We start from the raw sequence: 23,135 nt of genomic DNA, 5'->3' as shown, positions 1-23,135 counted from the left end.
CCACGGTCCGGAGGAGAGGAGACTGTCCTCCGGGCTTTGGGTACCATATCCCTGTAAAAAATAGAATAAAAAATATTGTTATTCTTACCTTCCGACGTCCCGCGCAGCCTTCCCGCCTCTCTCCACGCTCCCGGTCCCAGTAAGCCTTTGCGAAAATGCCCGCGATTACGTCCGTTCTCGCGGGATCGCGGAGTCTTGCGGTCATTCGCGCGACATCGCGAATGACCGCGAGACATCGCGATCCCGCGAGAACGGACGTCATCGCGGGCATTTTCGCAAAGGATTACTGGGAACGGATGCGCGGTACGTCGGAAGGTGAGAATAACACCTTTTTTTTTTTTTTTTTTTACATTCTTTTACTACTGATGCCACATAGGCCGCCTCAGAAGTAAAAAGTTGGTCACACTCGTCAAACACTATGTTTGACGAGTGTGACCAACCTGTCAATCAGTTCTCCAAGCGATGCTACAGATCGCTTGGAAAACGCTAGCATTTTGCAAGCTAAATACGCTTGCAAAATGCTAGTTTTTCCGCGGGAAAATCGCGGGAATTTAAAATGCGATTTTCCCGCGGAATGGAATTCCGGAATTCTCGCGGTAATTTCCGCGAGAGTTCCGGTACGTGTGCACTTAGCTTCAAGCTGCCTCTGCTGTTGTCACGTCGACAGTGCGGCAGCTTATTTTCTGCCCTTATGTCAGACATCATTCTGATTGACAGTCGGCTCGCCCAGTTAGGCAGCGTGAATCCGGCTGTCAATCATAAAGAAGTCGGAAGGCCCGCCCTGTCAATACAGCGGAGAGGAATGTGCGACTCTGTCGAGGTGATGTCAGCAGAGGCAGCTAAAATCCCCAGTATGAGCGATCGGATCCGGCGAGGAAGTGCGCCGGGCTCAAAAAGCAGGTATGTGTCAACTGCCTGTCTATTAGTGCTTAGACACATTTTAGGTTTTTCACAAAGTCCCGGATATACCCTTTAAAGAAAAAGTTCAATTACCATCCAGTCAGATGAAAACCCACTAGGCAAAGCTGATTCGAGTAACTCATGCCCAATTATTGCAATGTGGGGACCCTCTTGACTGGCAAATTACAAATGTTACCCTAAAAGAGGGGTGGGGAACCTCAGGCCCCAGGGCCATTTACGGCCCTCGATGACCTTTTATCAGGCCCCCCGAGCAGATTCTCAGGGACAGCATTCTTGGGTAGGGAGCTGTATTTTGATTGCCACAAGCTCATTAATTTCTTCTTGCTCTGTTAGCACACAAACGCAGTGTTCACTACTGAAGATTGAAGGGCATGCAGTCAAAGATTACGTCATGAAACCAGTGCCAGAGTCTGGATGTACTTTGTGGGCGGAGTTTGTATGGCCCCCGAAGGATGGTATAAATATCCAAATGGCCCTTGGCAAAAAAAAGATTCCCCACCCCGGCCCTAAAAGTAAGGCCGGGGTCACACTTGCAACTGCAATGCGAAAAACTTGCGCGGGTCTCTCACATCAATACACGGCACGAACTCAGGACCGTAGCGCTCAGATGCATAGAAATACATGCAGCCGCACACTGCGGTCCCGATGGCCGGCGGCAGTGCCCGGTATTGAGGCGCGAGTTTCTTGCATTGCAGTTGCAAGTGTGACCCCAGCCTTACTATTCGTTCATTTTGAATGAGATTAGTTGGTGAAATATCCTCCTACCAGTCCGGACTTACATTCTTAGGCCATAAGATGTGTGGCGCAAACATAAGCGCCAGGTTGTGGGCAGACATCTTGTTGCGGTCCTGTTTTTTGGCTGTCTGGTACAAGAGATCTAATAGGAGTTTAAGGAGATTCCTGTTGGGGGATGGGAGAAGCAAAAACAAGAGTTGCAGGACCTCGATCTGCCGCTCCTTATCAGGTTTCCCCGTTCGGTTACCCTTGTCATCAAAAAGCATAAGGTCTGCGAAGAAACACAAAGTTAAAGATGAAATCCTCGATTTATGCAGTCCGCCAGATCCAGCCCACGCACAATGGGACAGGAAACTGTAGGCAGTCAAGGTCGCAGAGCAACTTCCATAAGTGATAGCATCAGTCATCCACACTGACTAATTAGGTCACAAAGCTGCAATCGTTGGAATTCAGCGGGTGATTAGTGGGATGCGAGTAAAAAGGTTAATGAAGTGCAAATATACCTATGGGATATTCCAGTAAGTTTTTTTTTTTAAATCAATATTGATAAATATAGGAAAAGTTTAGTAAAAAGTTGGCAAGTTTGTAAAAAGTTTCACAACCAGAATACCCTATCTGAAGCGCGTCATAAACCAAGCTACAGACATGAGAACAAATAAGTGTGCCCTCTTGAAATTCTATGGCTTTTATGTACCAGGACATAATTTCTGGTCGTTAGAAAGGCTTAAAATTAGGCAAGTTCAAAGTCAGATGAATAGCACAAAGGTACAGATTTACTGCTTCCCTAAGAAATAATAAGTAGCAGCCGTGTGCAGCTAATCAAATGCCCATCATTAATAGTTCATCAGCAAGTGTGACCGCTGCCATTAGAGCAGAAGTTTTGGTAGTTTGCTGGTCTGCAGTATTCAGGCATGTGATAATCACAATGTGAAGGAGGAAAGACATCAGAAATGATCTTAGAGAAGCATTGCTCGGTGCTCATCAATCTGTAAAGGACTATAGGTCATTTACCAAACAATCTGGAGTCCATCACTCTACAGCGAGAAAAGTAAAACATTCCAGTTCACAATCTTCCCAGGAGTGGACGTCCCAGCAAATTCACTCCAAGCTCAGACCATGCAAAAAAAATCCAAGAGCTACAGCTCAGACTCCAAAGGCCACAGATAGCATGTTAAAGGCTCGAGTTGATGGCAGTACAATTAGAAAATGTGCAGGATTTCAGTGACATCGGCCAACCAGGGGAAAAAAAAAAAAAATCAAATTGAGGGGGGGGGGGGGGAAGACTGACTAAATAGAAAATGAAGCACAACCCTATGACTAAATGGGAAGGTATGATTAACTATATAAAGCACTTTTTGGACGTCAGTACCGCGCCATTTTTAATGAGGAGAAAAAAAAAAAAAACAACCCATGTCACTGATGCACAATGCTTCACTAACAACGCACTGGGGACAATTTAGATGCTTGAAATTATGTGACCGGTTCCCTTTAAACTACAAGACATCTAAAATAATGTCCTTTGGGAAGACCAGACGCACTCTTACCAATTTGATGTCATGGGAAACTTAGGACAGCACCATACAAATTAAGCAAATCGATCCTTCTAAAAATCAACTTTTATGTGGCACCTGCATCCATGTGGACAGATTTATCAGATTTACCAAAACCCATATCTACAGTCAAAGGGTTATTTTTTTTTCCCCCACAAAGTTCACCAATTACCTTTTTCCTGGCTGGTTTGTTTTAATCCTGGAGCCGTTTTAACAACTCTTCGCTGTAATGTCTCTGTTTTTCCTCTAGGAAATATATGCATAGACTGACAACCGGGTGTTCCCAGTTGGGCATGTGTCCCTATGCAGTCTAACACTGTCCGATCAGTACCAGACTGTCGGGACACAACCCTTTTCACAATTTGAAGGGAACCTGGTTTGGCAGATATAAGATGCAGCCGCTGCCTTTCAGGACTGATATAATGGCGGGGGGGGGGGCGTGGCGGCAGTCCGGTCTGATGGGTGTCGCAGGTCTGGGTCCAGCATCTCCCATCTTCTTGCGATGCCGCCCTCCTGCTTGGTTCGTGGCTCCCCGGCATCTCGCTCTGCGCAGGCATACTATAGAGCAAGTACTGCAGTGCGCAGGCCTCTCTGACCTTTCCTGGCACCTGCGCACTGCAGTACTTTGCTCTGCCCTCAACAGGGCAGATAAAGTAAGCCTGCGCAGGAGCGCAATGCCGGGGAGCCATGAAGCAAGCAGGAGGACCGGCGACACCCATTGGACCGCACCGCCCTCCGGCTGAGTATAATAAAACTTAATTTTCTTATCTTTTAGGTCGGATCGGGGGCTTATATACAGCATTATAGAATGCCGTAGGTAAGCCCTGAAAGGCAGTGGCCGTATATTATGGAGATTGGCCAAAACAGCTAACAGGTTCCCTTTAAGTAGTAATTCCCAGCAGCTAATTTATCCATACGTTTCCAGGAGGAATAAAAAGAATGGCAGGACTTAGTTGTAGGAAAAGACGATCCGGAATTGATATTTCGTGGGGAATATGAGGCAAGTATGTACTGAACCACACGGATCAGGATAGATGACAGCTCCTCTTTGTGAAGAGATTCCCTTCGTGGTTCTCTCTGCTCAGACGTCTCCTTTTATTAAGTGAAAACACGTTTTATTGCAATTTTCTACTAAAATGAAAAACACATTTCCATCCCACATTGTCAGTTCTCGCCACACTTGCCCGTCCTGTACGGACGGCACAGCTTACCTGCGATCTTCAGATGAGCGTGGTAATGCCGGTGTGTCAGCAGGGGTTCAGGTAATTCACCCAGGAACATTTTTAGTAACGTGGCGACATCATTAGGGTGAAAAGCTCCAGAATCCACATCGACGTCAACTCCACTATTGAGAGAGTCTTTAAGTAGCTGCAGACGATTGCTGTTCCCGGGGATACGAAACAAGCCTTCAGTGCGGAGATCTGAGGAGGCAGATGTTAACGAGAAGAAGCTCAAAGATAAGGAGTCAACAAGCGGAACGAAGCTTCGTACAGACGGCCGAATCATTAGCATCATAGGATTTTAGGAAGGAGAGAAGATAATGCAAAAACGTAACTAATGCAAAAGGGAAGTGCAAGTTATAACTGTGGGAGATCTTGTTATCTCCTGTCCCATTGGTTACAGTAGTGGAACAGTGAGGTCAAGAGAGACAAGACAGGGAGCAAAGAACAGGTCCACAGGCAATGTGCCATCAGGAAATTAACTATTATTCAAAAAAAAAAAAAAAAAAAAAAAAAACACGTGTCTACCTTTCTAGGCTGAATACTAATCACATTTCAGGTCTATTACAGAAGATTTTTTAGCAGTCTCATCATTACATAGAATTAAAAGATGGATTTTTGGTTCTTACCGTAAAATCTTTCTTGGAGCCTTCATTAGGGGACACTGAATACCATGGGTGTATGCTGCTGCTGCTAGGAGGCTGACACTATGCAAAACAAGAAAATTAGCTCTTCCCCGGCAGTATACACCCACCGACAGGCACTAGGCACCTCAGTTGGTGAGAAAGCAGTAGGAGAAGCAACGGAAACTCTCTAAACATATGTACCAACCCAACAGGGGACTCAAAGACCCAACACGGTACAATTTAAACAGGGAGGGTGCTGTGTCCCCCAATGAAGGCTCCAAGAAAGATTTTACGGTAAGAACCAAAAATCCATCTTTCTTTATCGCCTTATTGGGGGACACAGAATACCATGGGACGTTCCAAAGCAGTCCCAAGGGCGGGAACAGCAATAAGGAACGAAAGAACAGGAAAGTCTTAGGTCGGCCGATGCGCCACCGCCGCCTGCAGAACCTTCCTACCAACAACTGCATCAGACGAGGCCTGGGTATGAACCCTGTAGAACCTCGCAAATGTGTGCAAGGATGACCAGGTCGCGGCCCTGCAAAGTTGCAGAGCCGAAGCCTGGTGTCGAACGGCCCACGAAGCTGCCACAGCCCGGGTGGAGTGAGCTCTCACTCCCGGAGGGGGCCGTCTTTCCTGAAGTCGGTATGCTTCCTGAATGGTAGAACGAATCCAGCGAGCGATCGTGGATTTGGATGCCGGTGATTTTCAGAGATGACCAGCAATGAATCGGATTGACGAAGTGAAGCGGTCCTAGCGAGGTAGACACGCAAGGCTCTAACAACATCCAGCTTGTGGAGTGACCTCTCAAGAGGGTGAGAAGGAGCTGGACAAAACGATGGAAGAATGATATCCTCGTTGATGTGAAAGGAGGAAACCACCTTTGGCAGGAAGGAAGGAACGGGCCTGAGGACGACTTTATCCTGATGGAGCACCAGATAAGGAGAACGGCATGACAAGGCCGCTAACTCAAACTCTTCTGATGGATGTAATGGTGATCAAAAAGGTCACCTTCCATGACAGAAGTGACAAAGGAATGTCCTGGATGGGTTCAAACGGCGCCTTTTGGAGAGCGCCAAGAATGAGATTGAGATCCCACGGTTCTATTGGTGAATGATGAGGAGGAGCCACATGAGCGACTCCTTGGAGGAACGTCTTAACCTGCGGTAAGGAAGCGAGCTCTCTTTGAAAGAGGATAGACAAGGCAGAAACCTGGCCCTTCAGGGTGCTGAGAGACAGACCTGAATCTAAGCCAGACTGGAGAAAACCCAGTATGGACGGAATGGAAAAGGCCATTGGAAAAACTTTTTTATCGTCGCACCAACGGAAAAAAGTCTTCCAACACCTGTGGTAAATGCGGGAAGAGGCTGGCTTCCTGGCTTTGATCATCGTCTGAATCACCTGGTTGGAAAAACCTGATTCTCTTAGGATTGCGGCCTCAACGGCCATGCCGTTAAATTCAGAGACCGAGAATTCTCGTGGTAAAGGGGGCCTTGCGAGAGAAGATCCGGATAATAATAATAATTTTTATTTATATAGCGCCAACATATTCCGCAGCACTTTACAATTAAGCGGGGACATGTACAGACAATAAATTCAATACAAGTTAAGACAATTCAAACAATGACATTAGGAGTGAGGTCCCTGCTCGCAAGCTTACAATCTACAAATCCGGATGGACTGGAAGTCTCCAGGGAACGTCCGCGAGCATGTTCACCAGTTCCGCATACCAAGGCCGTCTCGGCCAGTCTGGAGCCACAAGAATTACTGGAACGCCTTCCGATTTTATCTTCTTGACCACTCTTGGGATCAAGGCAAGAGGTGGAAAAAGATAAGGGAGTTGGAACTGGGACCACGGAATTACTAGGGCTTCTAAATAGATGAAAGACTATGCAAAAAAATAATTTAGGATCACCACATATCAAGCATAATACCTGAATAAATGACCACACAAAGAATATGTTTAATCCTAATAGTCAGTGGCTCTAGCAGATCAAAGGTGGAGGGCGCCATCCTAGCAACATTGGATGTAGAAGCTCTCTATACCAACATTGATCACAGTCTAGGTTTGCATGCTGTGTCTTTTTTTCTGGAATGTCAGACTACGGGGGAGAGGGGACATGATGCCTTTATTTTGGAGCTTTTAAAATTCGTCCTAGAGAAGAACTATTTTGTTTTTGAGAGAGCTTTCTACAAACAAGTATCCGGGACGGCTATGGGAGCCAAATGTGCGCCCTCCTACGCCAACCTCTTTATGGGGTGGTGGGAGGAGACACATGTGTATAAACAACGTCTATTTAAGGAATCAGTCACCAAATGGCTACGATATATTGAGGACATTGTGATCATCTGGTCTGGTACATTGGATAGACTTCATGATTTCATTGGTGGTCTGAATGATAACTGCTGGAATATCAAGCTGACTTCTTCCTTCTCTTTCAGCTCGGTGGAGTTTCTGGATTTAAAACTGATGATACACCAGAATCGTATCACCACCACTCTATTCAGAAAGAAAACCGCCACGAATAATGTACTACATTTTGACAGTTTCCATCCGGCACATCTACGACGAGGGATACCAAAAGGGCAGTTCTTGAGGCTTAGACGTAACTGTAGCCATATGGGAGACTTTTTACAAGAATCCCGACAGCTTACCAAAAGGTTCCATGAGAGGGGTTATCCAAAGAAGACCGTTTCAAGAGCCTTTGAATATTCGATGAACAAATCAAGGGATGATGCCCTCAGACCTCGGGTAAGGACGAATACACATAAGATCAGCCTTATCACGAGATTTAATAATCAATGGAGTGACATCTATCGCCTTTTGGGGAACAATTGGGGTATTCTACTCAGTGAACCCAAACTTAGGGGTTTCATTGGTGATCAACCTAAGGTGGTAGCCAGGAGGGCTAAGAACCTTAAGGACCATTTGTCAAACAGTCATTATAGGCGTCCTATGGTCAAACTAAGGTCAGGATATGATAACAGAGGAACTTTCCCCTGTGGGGGCTGTACGATTTGCTCTATTACTATTTCTAACCAAGCTGCTCTCTTGGTCCATCTACCCTTACAGCTACGGTCTAAGGCCCACTTTAACTGCCGCTCTCGGAACTTGGTCTACGCATTGGTCTGCGGTTGTAGAAAGATCTACGTTGGACAGACGACACAGGAACTGCGACGTAGAACTCAGCAGCATCTATCGAACATATCTACCGCTCGGGTGGACAAGTCAAAGGGTAAGCTCATTTCATCGGTGGCAGCCCATTTTTTGGACTATCATGGGGGGTCTTCGGCCTCTCTACGAGTTATGGGCCTTGAGGGTGTACAGACTAATATTAGGGGTGGCAATGTTACGGATGAATTACTTCGGCGAGAGGCCAGATGGATATTCTACCTTGACAGCCTCTCCCCTGCTGGTCTAAACGAAGAACTGTTATATACCGGTTTTTATAGGAGATCTTAAATTCGGTGTTTGATTGGTATGCGTTGTCACTCCTCTAATTTGATCCTTTTCTCATACAGGTATGTGCAATGAGAGAGTGGCATCTTTGGGAGTCCCCTCTTCTGTCCGGCCTTTCAAAAAGCAAATCTACCAAAGATCAAGGAGTTCTCATTTGCTGTCTGTTCTCCTGACTTAAACCAACAGAGGAATAGGGATCATAGGCTGTTAGTCCATTGCGTTCCCTTCTTATTTATTATATCAGTCTTTATCCTGTTTATACCCATTATACCCATATACTCATACTCTTCTATACTCTGCTTATATCTTTATTGTCACTCTGAATTGTTTAATCTGGTGCGGCAAGATTGTAATACCCATTATATACTGTGCTAAAGGGTGGATAAAATACTTAGGGTTACTCTTCGTATATATTGTATTAGGTTGCTGTTACAGCATTGTATACACTTAAAGGGAAGAAAAGGAAAAACCTATTGCCATTTCCTTGAATCTTCCGCCTCTTTTTGAGGCATCCAGTTTGGAGTATGCTGCTGGTATGTTTCCTAAACCTTGCATTAAGATAGCCTCTACTGTATACCTTTTCACTGAGGCATGTAAGGTAACAACAGGTCCCCTGACCTTACCTACATATAGGGTCTCTCTATTGGGACTGTTCCCAATTTGCGTTTTATCGCTCTAGTATATAAGTGCTGTCTTTGCATGGCCACTCCTACATTTATATGTGGTCTGCATAATATACTGTAGCTACAAGTGACTTGGATGAGTACCTCATTCCAAGCCCCGTGTACTATCATTATGTACTATCACCACGCAAACTTGCGTCATACTATTTACTATGTAAATATTGTCTCTGCTTGGAGAGTTTTCTCATCCATATGTGCTTCATACAAATAATACATCTTGGATGTAGGAGATCTGGATGAGCATGTAAGAGAATTAAAAGTTTTTTCAACCTAGATTAGTATTTTATTGCAAGCTCTGGGTGTACTAATATCGTGCTGATTCGCGCTATATTATTTTACTATATAAGTGTTGTTTTTTCTATCTACATATGCCCTGCACAATGTACTTTGGATGCAAGAGATTTTGATGAGCTTGTAGGGCGACAACAGGTTAACTGACTCTACATATCTAGGGGTATTTGATGAGGACTACTTTAATACAGTCTTTGCATGGTGATTTTATTGATTGATACGCGTCCTGTATAATGTATTTACACGCAGGTGATCTGGATGAGCAGTCTGCCTTGAAATTCTATCTGCTAAAATATTCTGTTGGTCTACGCTATACCACTTTTACATACAAGTGGAATTACTGTATTACATTGATCGTGTGACCTTTATATTTGTAAATAAAGATGTTCTGTTCAAAAACGCCATGCAATGTACCCTTTGTGCCACGATATAAGGGTGCTATATCTTGGCGTTTATATGGTTAAATAATTGTGTGGACACATTTGGGAGCGCCTGACAGGGATGACCTCTCCACCACATGAGGGCGCTGCCTGCTCAGCAATCTCCCTCACATTTTCGTCATCTGTGTAACTCCTCCCTTGGTGTTAACTGCTCTATCTGGTACGCTGTTTGCGTACACAACTTGGAATAACCTTGGAGGATTAGCCCGTGCTGTGCTCCATGAGCGTAGACGCTGTCTGTGTTACGTCACAGACTCCTGTGGGTCACTCCCCTCGCCCCGAGCGTGCTCTTCCGGGTACTACACCATGCGCTGAGACTCTGACTCAAACTGCTCCATTGCTGAGGGCTCCCAGCTGGTAACAATTTTCTCTTTATTTTCTAATGATTGCTGAATATAAATATCTGGTGTACACAGGGATGGGATACACTCACCTTGAGGAAGACACCCTGTGTGTCGGAACGCGTGGGTTTCCCTATGCCACCTGATGGGCTGCCTGTCTGACTGCTGACTGGGATGACTGGGTGACAGGACTTTGATACTTACCCTGACAGGGAAATGGTGATGTATGGCTATACTTTAATCAGGGCTAGTGCATCTCTTAGTACTTCACCTTTGATCTGCTAGAGCCACTGACTATTAGGATTAAACATATTCTTTGTGTGGTCATTTATTCAGGTATTATGCTTGATATGATATTACACTCTACCTGAGCATACTATAACCACTGTGTATCAGGTTTTGTTCTACATAACCTATGGTCTTACCTAAATGGAACAACCAGCAGCATACTACTACTAAATAGTAATTTATATGTTATTTGTATATTGTACAGGCAGTTGGTGGACATATTGTGGACTATGGGACCTCTTGTCTGCTATAGTCCCTTGCTTTGTTTTTAAATGTTTTTACTGTGTGTAGTGTTTCATGACCTGATGTACAATAAAATTTATGATTTTTTCACAATTACTAGTTATTAGTGTGGTGATCCTAAATTATTTTTTTTGCATAGTCTTTCATCTATTTAGAATCTATAGTATTTCTATGTAAATTTGGCGATCCCAGTAGGTTATATTTTTGTACTATTTATTGATGGTGCCCGCTTAAATTGCTTTTGACACGGAATTACTAGGGCGTCGCAAGCGACGGCTAGAGGGTCCCTGGACCTGGCTACGAAGCGCGGAACTTTGTGGTTCATCCGAGATGCCATGAGGTCGACGTCCGGAGAACCCCAGCGCTTGCATATCTGATCGAAGACTGAGGGGTGGAGAGACCATTCGCCTGACGCTAGGCCTTGACGACTCAGAAAGTCGGCTGCCCGGTTTTCCACCCCTGGAATGTGAACGGCGGAGATTGCTGGGACGTAACGTTCCGCCCAGCGCAGAATCCTGGCCACTTCTGACATGACTTGGTGGCTGCGCGTGCCGCCCTGATGGTTTATGTACGCCACAGCCGTGGCGTTGTCCGACTGAATGCGGATCGGCTTGCCGACGAGAAGGGGTTGCCAGCGAAGAAGGGCCAGAAAGATTGCTCTGATCTCGAGCAGATTGATAGGAAGAAGAGCTTCCTGAGGGTTCCAGTGTCCTTGAGCCGTCCTCTGATGAAAAACCGCTCCCCAACCCAGGAGGCTGGCATCGGTGTGATGACTTGCCACCGAAGCGGGAGGAAGGACCTCCCTTGGAGGACTGATGAAGACATCGTCCACCAAGTGAGGGATTGCCTCACTTTGAGAGGGAGAAGAATTGGCTGGTCTAAGGACCTCGTCGTCTTGTCCCAGGCTGAAAGGAGGGACAGCTGAAGAGGACGAAGGTGAAACTGTGCAAAGGGCACTGCTTCCAAGGAAGCTACCATCTTCCCCAGAACTTTCATGCAGAATCGAAGGGGAATGGGCGTCGGCCGTTTGAGGGCTCGAATCCCTTTGAACAAATTTTTCCCTCGGAAGAAACACCCTGGCCAGGTTTGTGTCGAACTCCATGCCTAAAAAGGTCAGACGCTGAGTAGGGCTGAGGACGGCCTTTTCTTTGTTGACTAACCATCCGAGACGGTCGAGAGTATCCAGGGTTATCTGAAGACTTAGGAGACAGTCTTGACGGGACGAGCCCTTGATTAAGAGATCGTCCAGATAAGGAATGATGAGAATCCCTCTGGATCGAAGGATGGCCATGACCGTCGCCATCACTTTCGTGAAAACACGGGGAGCGGAGGCTAGGCCGAAAGGGAGAGCCGTGAACTGGTAATGATCGTCCTGAATCGCAAACCTGAGATATTTCTGATGCTGCAAGCAAACAGGGATGTGAAGATAGGCATCCCGTATGTCCACAGAACAGAAAAATTCTCCAGGCTCCATTGAGGCTATCACCGATCGAAGAGACTCCATTTTGAAGTGAAGAATCTTCACGTGGCGATTGAGCAACTTGAGGTCCAGGATTGGCCGCAGGGAACCGTCTTTCTTCGGGACTACAAAGAGATTTGAGTAGAACCCTGAAAACTGTTCGTCTGAGGGAACGGGAACAATCACTCCGGCGGAAAGAAGGGAGGAGACGGCCTGAAAGAATCCTGGAATGTGGGACCGTTGTCTTGGAGGACGAGACAGGAAAAAACGCCTGTCTGGCGGGGAAGAAAATTCGATCTTGTAACCGGATGCGATTAGTTCCCTGACCCAAGCGTCGTCGACAACTGACAGCCAAGCGTCCACGAAAAAGGAAAGTCTGCCTCCCACCCTGGAAAAACTTCCAGGTGGGGGTACCCCGTCACTTGGAGGCAAACCTACCGGAACGGGCACCTGAGGACCTGGAGTATTGTCCTCTAGATCTCCAGCGGGGAGCGGGCTTGTAAGAAGGTTTCTTCTGCTCTCGCTCCCTAGATGCGGAAGGACGCTCTTGCTGGACAGATCTCTCTGTGGACGAGAACGGACGAAAAGGCCTAAAGGGCCGAAAATCCTTTCTATTAAAAATACGTCTTGGTCGAGACTGGGGGGAGAGAAGTACTTTTGCCCCCAGTGGCGTCGGAAATTATTTGATCCAGCTTGGCCCCAAAGAGCCTAGAACCATGGAAGGGCAGATTGGCGAGTGACTTTTTTGAGGTGGTATCCGCATTCCATGACTTTAACCAAAGAACTCGGCGGACAGCTACTATATTGCTGTTAGCCCTAGCAACGCAACCGGCCGCATCTAAGGAGGCGGCTAAAAGGTATTTACCCGCGTGATTAATTTGATCTGCTAGATCTGCCAGCTCGTCCTGGGGAGCTGCCGCTAAGATGCCCCTGCGAAGAATTTTTGCCCAGCCGAAATGACTTTAGCTACCCAGGAGGAGGCGAAAATAGGGCAGAGGGAGGCACCGGAGGCCTCAAAGATAGACTTCGCCAAAGATTCTAACTGCCTGTCTGTCGGATCCTTAAGCGATGCACCGTCCGGAAGGGACAGAACTGTCTTAGAGGCTATGCGAGAAACGGGAGGGTCCACTTCAGGGGCTTTGGTCCATTTAGAAAGCAAATCAGCCTCAAATGGGTACAGAACATCTAAATACCTGCGGCCCGAAAAGCATTGCTCAGGGTGCTCCCAATGTTTGGCTAGAGTAGTATCAAACTCGTTGTGGTTTGGAAAAGTTTTAGATGGAGGTCTTGAACGTTTAAATGGAACAGAACATTCCTGAGGAAGGGGCTTGTCCTGCTTAATCTCCAGGGTTTGGAAAATAGCTGAAAGAAGACTATCGACCATACTTCGTGTTTTAGACATGTCATCTGCTTCTGAACTAGATCCTGATTGTGGATCGTCGTCTGACCTAAGGTCGTCCACTGAAGGAGACGGACACCTGGGTGAAGCAGACGGGCCTAGCGAACTGGAAGACGAGCCCGATAGGAGACGCTTCCTGGACATCCTATTCGGCCTGTCCCTCTGAAGGTCGAGGGTCAGGAGCGGACGACTCACCCTGAGAGGCGGTCGGAGCAGCGGTGGCTGAAGATAGCTGAGGCAAACGTTCTAGGACCTGGACCAGGGACTGAGAGACTTTGGTCAGATCGGATACCGACTGAGACATAGCTAAGGCCCATTCTGGGAGAGAAGTGCCCCCATCACGGGAATCTGTGTGCTCCTGAGAGGTCGACATAGCTGAAGGACTGCAGGACGGGCAGAAAGGAGATGGCTGACCCGAAGCCCACTTCCTTTTACAGCGCGCACAGGCGTAATGAGTAGCGGTGGGCCTGAAACAGAGCTCCCCTGCAGGGTTAGGCATAAGGAAAACTGCGCTGAATGGCCGCGGAAATTGGGGAAAGAACTGCGGAGGAGGGCTAATATCTCTGCATAGAGCAGAGCCTACCTAGTTCCGGCGAGCAGCAGAAACGCTGAAGTGTCCCCCAAGCAGCGCAGAAAGGCAGGACCGAAGAAACAGGAAATGCCTGATGAGGTGAGCGGTGGGCGGAGCTTAGCGGCTGAGCCACAATTGGAGCTGGCATGAAGGAAGGGAACGAGGAGCCCTGTGATGGGCTAAAAAAGGCGCGAGGAAAGCGCGCTCAGAAGGAGGAGGAGGCGCCCTGAGAGCGGGAGCTGAACTGAAAGTGAAAGTAAAAACCGGCGCCGCAGCCCCGTGATTAAATCGCCCGGGAATGAGAAAGTCCCTGTAATGGAGGTACTGGGCGCGCAGGAGAGCTGTGGAAAACCATGGCCAGCTATGAAAAACAGGGAGAGAAAATCCCTGTATTCAGCCCTTTAATATGAGTGGAGAGGCGCGCGGCTGGTGAGAGCAGCGCCCGTCAGGCAGGGAGAGGGGCGGGAAATTCAAATAGCCTGGTGATGTCCAGTTACCCACCAATGTGCCTCTTGGGGATGCTGCGGGCTGGAGGGATCGTTCAGGTACCTACCTGACGTCCCTGAAGAGGATGACCACAGGGACCTCTCACAAGGGTAGTGGCAAGTCGCTGGCCGCTGTCCTCTGTACCCGCGTTCTGCAGAAGACGGCATTAACCTCTTGATGGCGAGGGGAATCTTGCGATCGCCGTCTTCCTCTCAGCCCTGTCCCGAGAGAGGGGTGAGGAGGGGGATTTTGGCAAGGACCAGCCACCTGTCCACATCCCATAGCACCCGGAGGTGATATGGGAAAAAGTCCTGCCAGCGCACTGAGAGTTGCGATGTGGGATCACCACACTGCTCGCTCAGCCGCCTGATATGGGAAAGCGGAGTGAACTTTCACCCTGTTTCCCGACTTGAATCTGCAAAACAAAAGACAAGAGAATTAAAAAGTTCCACTAGAACACCTAAGGAAAGAAAAGGTTAATTGCGGATCTGGGAAGATCCCGGTACACCTCCTACAGACACTAAGCATAAACTGAGGTGCCTAGTGCCTGTCGGTGGGTGTATACTGCCGGGGAGGAGCTAATTTTCTTGTTTTGCATAGTGTCAGCCTCCCAGCAGCATACACCCATGGTATTCTGTGTCCCCCAATAAGGCGATAAAGAAATAACACCTATATACAGTAGATAATCCACCATTCACAGTAGGGGGATGTCACAGCTCACTTCCTCCTCCTGTACAATGACTGATATCATGTAGTTATCAGCCAGGCATGTTCAACTCTGAAATGCTGCGGTGTTTCAGAGAAAAAAAAAAAAAAAGTTTGATAGCCGCTGGGGGACTGAGCAGCACGGGAAACTAGTCGTATCGGCAGGAGCCTGGGGGCTTCGTCCCGCCTACTGCTCTGGATTGACAGGTTTATCCCTACATGTGCCTATAGGGAGAGACCTGTCAGTCACTGGTAGCGGGCGGGAGAAGCCACCGAGGACTCACCTGTCCGACCTGTACAGCATGGTCACGATGGCTACTAAACAGTTTTTTCTTTGAAACACCAGAGCGTTACAGAGCCAAACAAACCAGGCTGAGATAATACTGAGAGTGACTGATATCTGCTGCCCCTGGATAAGCTGTAATTTCTGGTGTCCAACTGAGTTACCTACGAGAGTTTAGCGTCGAGCCAACAGGGAAAGTTAATTACAACTGCTGAAGGCGCAGGAATACTAACGTGAAGCTATATAATGTTTTCAATGTGGTTAATGGAAGCAACAAAGTTCTGCCAAGCCCATAACCAAGTCACCTCTGAGGTTGTGACCATCCTTCCTGGGAAAATTTAATATATATATCATCCCGTCAGAGCCACCGGACTACTACCCCTAATATCCCACATCATCCCATCAGAGCCACCGGACTACTACCCCTAATATCACACATCCCAACTCCCATACCAATGATCCCTTCAAGAGGGAAGATGTGCCTATGGAATGGAGGATGTGTGATGGGTATATGGGAAGGAGGGGGGATTCATTTCTGTCATGTGCTCTCTGCTCCTTTCTGGGGGCAGACAATGGCTGGGAGCTTATGTTCCTGGGAATGCTAGATTTCTCCCACCATGGCAGTGTCTGCTGATGTGTTGTCGTCGAGTAAGAAAACTGTTGCTCATAGCAACCAATCACAGCTCAGCTTCTTTTAAACAGCTCTGGTGAAATGAAAGATGCTTCGTGATTAGTGAGATTATATATATATATATATATATATATATATATATATATATATATATATATATATATATTTATTATAGATGTGGATGAAGTCCGTCTCCTCATTGCTTCCACGTGAAAGTGTTGGCTTACGCTGTATGACCATTTCCACTAGATACAGAGTAAATATAGGTTTCTAAAAAAGGTGCTATTGACATAAAATTCTCTTCAGATGTCACTAACAACCTATCCAATCCACACAGGCAAGAAAATCATCCATAGAAGTCCATAAACTGTGTGTAATAATGAGAAATGACTAGAGTTGAGCGACTTTGGTCGGATCGGGTTTCGTGAAACCCGAATGAAACAAAATAAGTTTCAGATGAAACTCGTCCGACTAGAGCAAAACAAAGTCGGAGTTTCGTCCGAAACCCGACCCCAATGCAAGTCAATGGGAAATAAAAGTCGGACGAAACTCCGACTTTTTTTGCTCTAGTCGGACGAGTTTCATCTGAAACTTATTTTGTTTCATTCGGGTTTCACGAAACCCGATCCGACCAAAGTCGCTCAACTCTAGAAATGACACAGGGAAAATGCCGAAAGAGGTGAAAAAAATCCTGGAAAGTAATGTGCTTAACCTCAGTCATCTGTATGCACACTCCCCACACAACCTCCATGGCCTGTATGCACACTCCCCACACAACCTCCATGGCCTGTATGCACACTCCCCACACAACCTCCATGGCCTGTATGCACACTCCCCACACAACCTCCATGGCCTGTATGCACACTCCCCACACAACCTCCATGGCCTGTATGCACACTCCCCACACAACCTCCATGGCCTGTATGCACACTCCCCACACAACCTCCATGGCCTGTATGCACACTCCCCACACAACCTCCATGGCCTGTATGCACACTCCCCACACAACCTCCATGGCCTGTATGCACACTCCCCACACAACCTCCATGGCCTGTATGCACACTCCCCACACAACCTCCATGGCCTGTATGCACACTCCCCACACAACCTCCATGGCCTGTATGCACACTCCCCACACAACCTCCATGGCCTGTATGCACACTCCCCACACAACCTCCATGGCCTGTATGCACACTCCCCACACAACCTCCATGGCCTGTATGCACACTCCCCACACAACCTCCATGGCATGTATGCACACTCCCCACACAACCTCCATTGCCTGTATGCACACTCCCCACACAACCTCCATGGCCTGTATGCACACTCCCCACACAACCTCCATGGCCTGTATGCACACTCACCATGCAAGATTCCATTGTTGAACAAAATGCATGTTGAAGCGATTTTACTCTGCATTTAGACAAGTCTGAAATACTGGGACAATAAATTCTGGTCACAGGAGACCAAAACTGAACACTTTGGATGCCAAAAGGCACTGCATATCACCCCAAAAACACCATACCAACAGTGAAGTTTAGAGGTGGGTACATCATGGTGTGGGGCTGTTTTTCAGCATGTGGTACTGGTAAACTTCATATAACTGAAGGAAAGAAATTGACAAATGTACCAAGATATTCTTGATAAAAATCTGCTGCCACCTGCCAGGATGATGTGGGTGGACATTTAAGCAAGACAATGATCCCAAAACACAAAACCAAGGAAACTATTAGGTTCATAGAACGAAAATAAATCTGCTAGAATGGCCGAACAATCACCCGACTTGAATCCAATAGAAAATGTATGAAAGGAGCTAAAGCTCAGAGTTCATAGAAGGAGCCCACGGGACCTTCAGGATGTGAAGCATGTTTGCGTGGAAGAATGGGTCTGAGGAATGCCTGTGACTAGTTTCTCCATACAGAAGGCATCTTGAACCTGTCATCACCAACAAAGGCTTCTGAACAAAGTACGACATTTCAGTAAGCATGTCCAATACTTATTGCCCATTATAACACAATTTATGGACAACTATGGCGATTTCTTTGCCTGTGTGGATTGGATGGGTTGTTAGGGACATCTGGTGAGAATTTATTGTCACTAGCACCTTTAGAAATAGACTTGCTTAGAAAATGGTGACGTGTTCAATACTTATTTCGCCCACTGCATTTGATCAAAACTTCTCAAAGGGGAGTGTGCCCTGGGTGAGGTGGAAGGGAAGGTGAGCTGCAGAATCATCTTATTCAGGTATTGAGGAGTCCACCTAAAAGGAATGCGCCCGTGATCAGCAATAGCATCTAAACAGCGTCCAAAACGCTGCGTTCCACATTACAAGCACATTCATGGAATTTATAGAAACCCCATGATCACTGTGCTATTTATTGCTATGTAAACTCACCCGCGGTGTGGATTTGAAGCATGTTAATTTCGGCAGTGGAGACGCTAGTCTCCGCTGCATAGTTTCCCCCACGGCCAATCATTAGACACATTAAATCCGCATAATTCATTAAGAACATGTGGACTTAAATGCGATTAGAACGCTGGAGGCATTGTATGTGAAAGTGATTTGCGTCAGACTATGCCGAAATATTCATTATTTGCTTACTGCTTAACCCTATCCGAACATGGCCTTAAGGAGGTGTGTAAATGGAAGATTTATACAAAAAAACAAAAAAAAAAAAAAACAAAAAACACACAAACGCTAAAGGAAAGTAACATCTGGAAACAAGTAAATAACAGGGTATATAGTGTAGGAAAATGCAAAAGAATAAAACAGCTATTAATCCCCCTTAACTTTCGGCCGCTGCCTCTAGCTGGACATGGCTGTAGTGGTGACGGCAGGTCTACAATATGTGACCGCTGCAGCCAATCATGTGCTGTAGGAAATCACCAATGCAGCCTTGCTACAAAATCAAGGGGCGGTAGAGCAAAGGCTGCAAGCAAAAGCAAAGCCATCATATGCCAGGGATAGAGGGGAGAAAGAACAACAACAACAAAAAAAAAAAAAAAAAAAAGTAATAATTGGGACATTGTGTACACCCAGTAAAGTGACGCATTTCAGTCCCTGTGTATGTCTTTCTTCAGAGTCACGATGTCCAGAATCAGTATTAGCTCTAGCAAGCATTGTCTGGACATGGATATCGCTGGACCCCAGCAATGTTATATAGCGCTCCTGTGTGACAGAAGGACCATAGCTACACTCCTTGCAAAGTAAAATGGCATTTCACGGTTAATATTGTTGACAACAAAAATATCTATTAAAAAAAAAAAAAAAGCTCATAATGGGGGGTAAAAAAAAAAAAATAAAAAAAAATAAAATGTCTGCAGATACAAACAAAGTTCAGGGCACTTACTTTTGTGCAGATATTCTATGAGCTGATATATTTGTGCGATGCCTTCTTCGGTCAATGGCGCTCCAAAAATTATGCCTTTCTCTGGAGAGAAAAAAAAGAAAGTTGATTACTTTGGCTGCACTTACTCTAAACATGAAAGGAGGTGGAGAGCCGCCATCGCCTTTGATGTGCTGCAGCTGTAGATACAGGTATACTGCAAGCCAAGGCGTACACTAGAAAAAGCATTCCTGGAGAAAGTAGCATTTCACATCAGGTTATTCTGTCCTGTGTGGGTGAAAATAAGGCACGTAGGAGGCATCCTGTAGGGAAATGTTCTTACCCAATGCACTGAGCAAAGGGAAGGTAACAAGTCATCTACAAGGTGGACCCATCTGGAGAGTTTACTGCAAGGATTTGGTCACTGTCCAACAGGATTTGCAATTCTATTGCATTAGCCATCAGGTGAGCTGACGTTTAGAGGGGTAGCAGGATTAGGGCTGTGCAAGTAATCACATTAACTCGGCATGTAAAACAGTGTCATCCAGATCAAAATCATCTCATAACTCTGCAAAGAGTCATTGGCTGCTATGGGAAGAAAAAAAGGGAGAGAAACTGATGATGCGGCCACCATCCTCCCCTGACCTCAACACAATGGAGAACCTCAAGGGTATGTGCACACGCTGCGGATTCCGCTGCGGTTTTGGCCGCTGCGGACCCGCAGCAATTTTAGCTGCGGTGTACAGTACCATTCAAATGAATGGTAACCAAAAACCGCTGTGTAGACGGTGCGGATTAATCCGCGCGGTTGTCCTGCGGTTTTGAAACCGCAGAAAGAATTGACATGTCAATTCTTTCTGCGGAATCCGCAGCAGTTTCCTATCTCCACCATTGTGGAGATGGTGAAACCGCAGGACCAAACCGCAGATAATCCGCAGGTCTTTTGACCTGCGGTTTTATCTGCGGTTTTTGCAAAATCCGTGCGGATTAATCCGCAGCGTCTGCACACACCCTTAGAATGCCCTCAAGCAAAAGATCTATGAGGGTGGGAGGCCGTTCACATCAGAACAGCAGCTCTGATGGGGCTAACCGGATAGCCTGCAAAGAAATACAAGCAGAAACTACCCAAAAACTCACAAGTTCGATGGATGCAAGAACTGTGAAGGAGAAATCAAAGAAAGGTCCTATGTTAACATGCGACTTGGCATGTGAAGAGGTTTTTGATTGAAAAGGGTTAGGATTTCAGTAAATGTGATCTCTTAATGCTGAAAATTTAACAAATGGCAATTTTCAGTTCTTTACAACCTAGAAGATGTTTGGAAACTCTGGTGCAGAAGAATTTGGAGTTTGTCAGATAAAATGTTATTTATCCTCTAATGGTTGACGATTTCAACATTATAAGGACTCATCTGCAGGGATCATTTAGGAAAAATCGGAGAAAGCATTGACAATTGTTTTGAACTTGAAATTTGTTTACAATACTTATTGGTCCAACAAGAGGACTTGGACCTGCGATCTTTCTATCACATGGATAATGCCCTGTCCTTCTGTAGAACAGGGCATCAGCTCCACTAGTCTTTGGCCGTTACGAATCAGGCCCCGTCCCCAGCAGGATCGGATTGGTTGAGGGACGACAGGGAAGCCTTTGTCGGGTCTCCCGGTCACCATTGCAACTATCGGGATCAATCTCACTGTCAGATTCCTCACATACAACCTGTCACTACTGACAGTAAATCAACTGCAATCCTGACGTACAGTTACATCATTTTACGGGAAAGGGTTAAAGAATTCGGTGCACTTTACTCCATTAAATTCTGCATCAGTACCGGCTTACAAAAACCCAAGTGCAGACGAAATCTGCCCCATAGTGCTCAGAAAATTAACTCATACTAGAAAATATTATATGCAGTTTATATATCGCTACAGTAAGTCTAGCCTCACACCGTTGGCTTGAGGTCGCAAGGATGTCATGAGCGCAGAATATTTTTAATTTAACACATGCCTGCACAGGTAAATGTGACTAATGACAATAATGATCTATATATTTCTGCATTATTAACATTTACCTGTGCAGGCATGTGTTAAATTAAAGATATTCTGCGCTCATGACATCCTTACGACCTCAAGCCAACAGTGTGAGGCTAGCCTGTTGCTGTAGAGAGGGGAAAAAAAGAAAAAAAAAAAAAAAATTATATATAACACACTCTATAATAAATTATATATATATATATATATATATATATATATATATATATATATATATATATATATATATTTTATTATAGAGTGTGTTATATATAATTTTTTTTTTTTTTTTTCTTTTTTTCCCCTCTCTACAGCAACAGGCTAGCCTCACACTGTTGGCTTGAGGTCGTAAGGATGTCATGAGCGCAGAATATCTTTAATTTAACACATGCCTGCACAGGTAAATGTTAATAATGCAGAAATATATAGATCATTATTGTCATTAGTCACATTTACCTGTGCAGGCATGTGTTAAATTAAAAATATTCTGCGCTCATGACATCCTTACGACCTCAAGCCAACAGTGTGAGGCTAGCCTGTTGCTGTAGAGAGGGGAAAAAAAGAAAAAAAAAAAAAAAAATTATATATAACACACTCTATAATATATATATATATATATATATATATATATATATATATATATATATATATATATATATATATATATATATATATATATATACCCTGTTTCCCCGAAAGTAAGACAGGGTGGGGGTTACGGGGGGGTCCTTCAATGTAAGGCCTCCCCCGAATGTAAGGCAGGGTTGGGGTCCGCTGTGAAATGTAAGGCCCTTACCTTTGGGCCGCCGCTGTCCCCCATTGGGTCCCCAGGCTCCAGAGGTGTCCTCAGGTGCAGCTGGGCGGGTCCAGCGCTCATGGGGTTAACTCGCCGTGTTAACCCCGCAATCCGCCCAGCTCAACAGCTCATTGGCCGCCCCTGTTCCCCACGTCACCGCCGGCCCCCGGCTCGAGCACTGATTGGTCCAGCAGCTCGGGCTGTAATTGGCCGCCCCAGCCCCACGTCACCGCTGTTTCCCTGCTGATTGGCACAGCGTTCCCTGCAGCACAGGCTTTCCGCACCGCAGAGGAAAACGTCCAGCATTTAAAAACCAAGTAGGGAAACATGTACTGTATAGGGTATGGGGCAGTGGGATACGGCACTGTTATGGGGTGTGGGGCTGTGTGCAGTGGGATACGGCACTGTTATGGGGTGTGGGGCTGTGTGCAGTGGGATACGGCACTGTTATGGGGTATAACAGCATGTTAATAAATGTTAATTTATTGGTTAAAAAGAAATTGTCATTTTTTTTCGGCTAATGTAAGACCTCCCCCGAAAGTAAGACAGGGTGGGACTTTTTGGGGTAAAATTAATGTAAGACAGGGTCTTACTTTCGGGGAAACACGGTATATATATATATATATATATATATATATATATATATATATATATAT

General features: G+C 46.0%; 1 protein-coding gene and 1 long non-coding RNA gene across 2 annotated transcripts in view; one reads left to right on the top strand and one right to left on the bottom strand.

Moving 5' to 3' along the window:
* Positions 1-23,135, bottom strand: part of ARHGAP19 (Rho GTPase activating protein 19) — a 95,730-nt gene that overhangs the window by 17,400 nt on the left and 55,195 nt on the right. Inside the window, exons 3-5 of the mRNA XM_073552869.1 lie at positions 19,683-19,763; positions 4,418-4,627; positions 1,701-1,927 (exon numbers count right to left, since the gene is read on the bottom strand). Coding sequence (XP_073408970.1) covers positions 1,701-1,927; positions 4,418-4,627; positions 19,683-19,763 — 518 coding nt within the window. The remainder of the gene's footprint in view (positions 1-1,700; positions 1,928-4,417; positions 4,628-19,682; positions 19,764-23,135) is intronic.
* LOC141056174 (uncharacterized) overlaps positions 8,567-23,135 on the top strand; it is a 60,587-nt gene continuing 46,018 nt past the window's right edge. The window contains exon 1 of the long non-coding RNA XR_012221588.1: positions 8,567-10,283. This is a non-coding gene — a long non-coding RNA (uncharacterized lncRNA). The remainder of the gene's footprint in view (positions 10,284-23,135) is intronic.

Source organism: Dendrobates tinctorius, unplaced genomic scaffold (genome assembly GCF_039654945.1).
Source record: "Dendrobates tinctorius isolate UK_male_01 unplaced genomic scaffold, ASM3965494v1 ptg000196l, whole genome shotgun sequence".
Taxonomy (NCBI): domain Eukaryota; kingdom Metazoa; phylum Chordata; class Amphibia; order Anura; family Dendrobatidae; genus Dendrobates; species Dendrobates tinctorius.
This window is presented reverse-complemented; position numbering and strand designations above follow the sequence as displayed.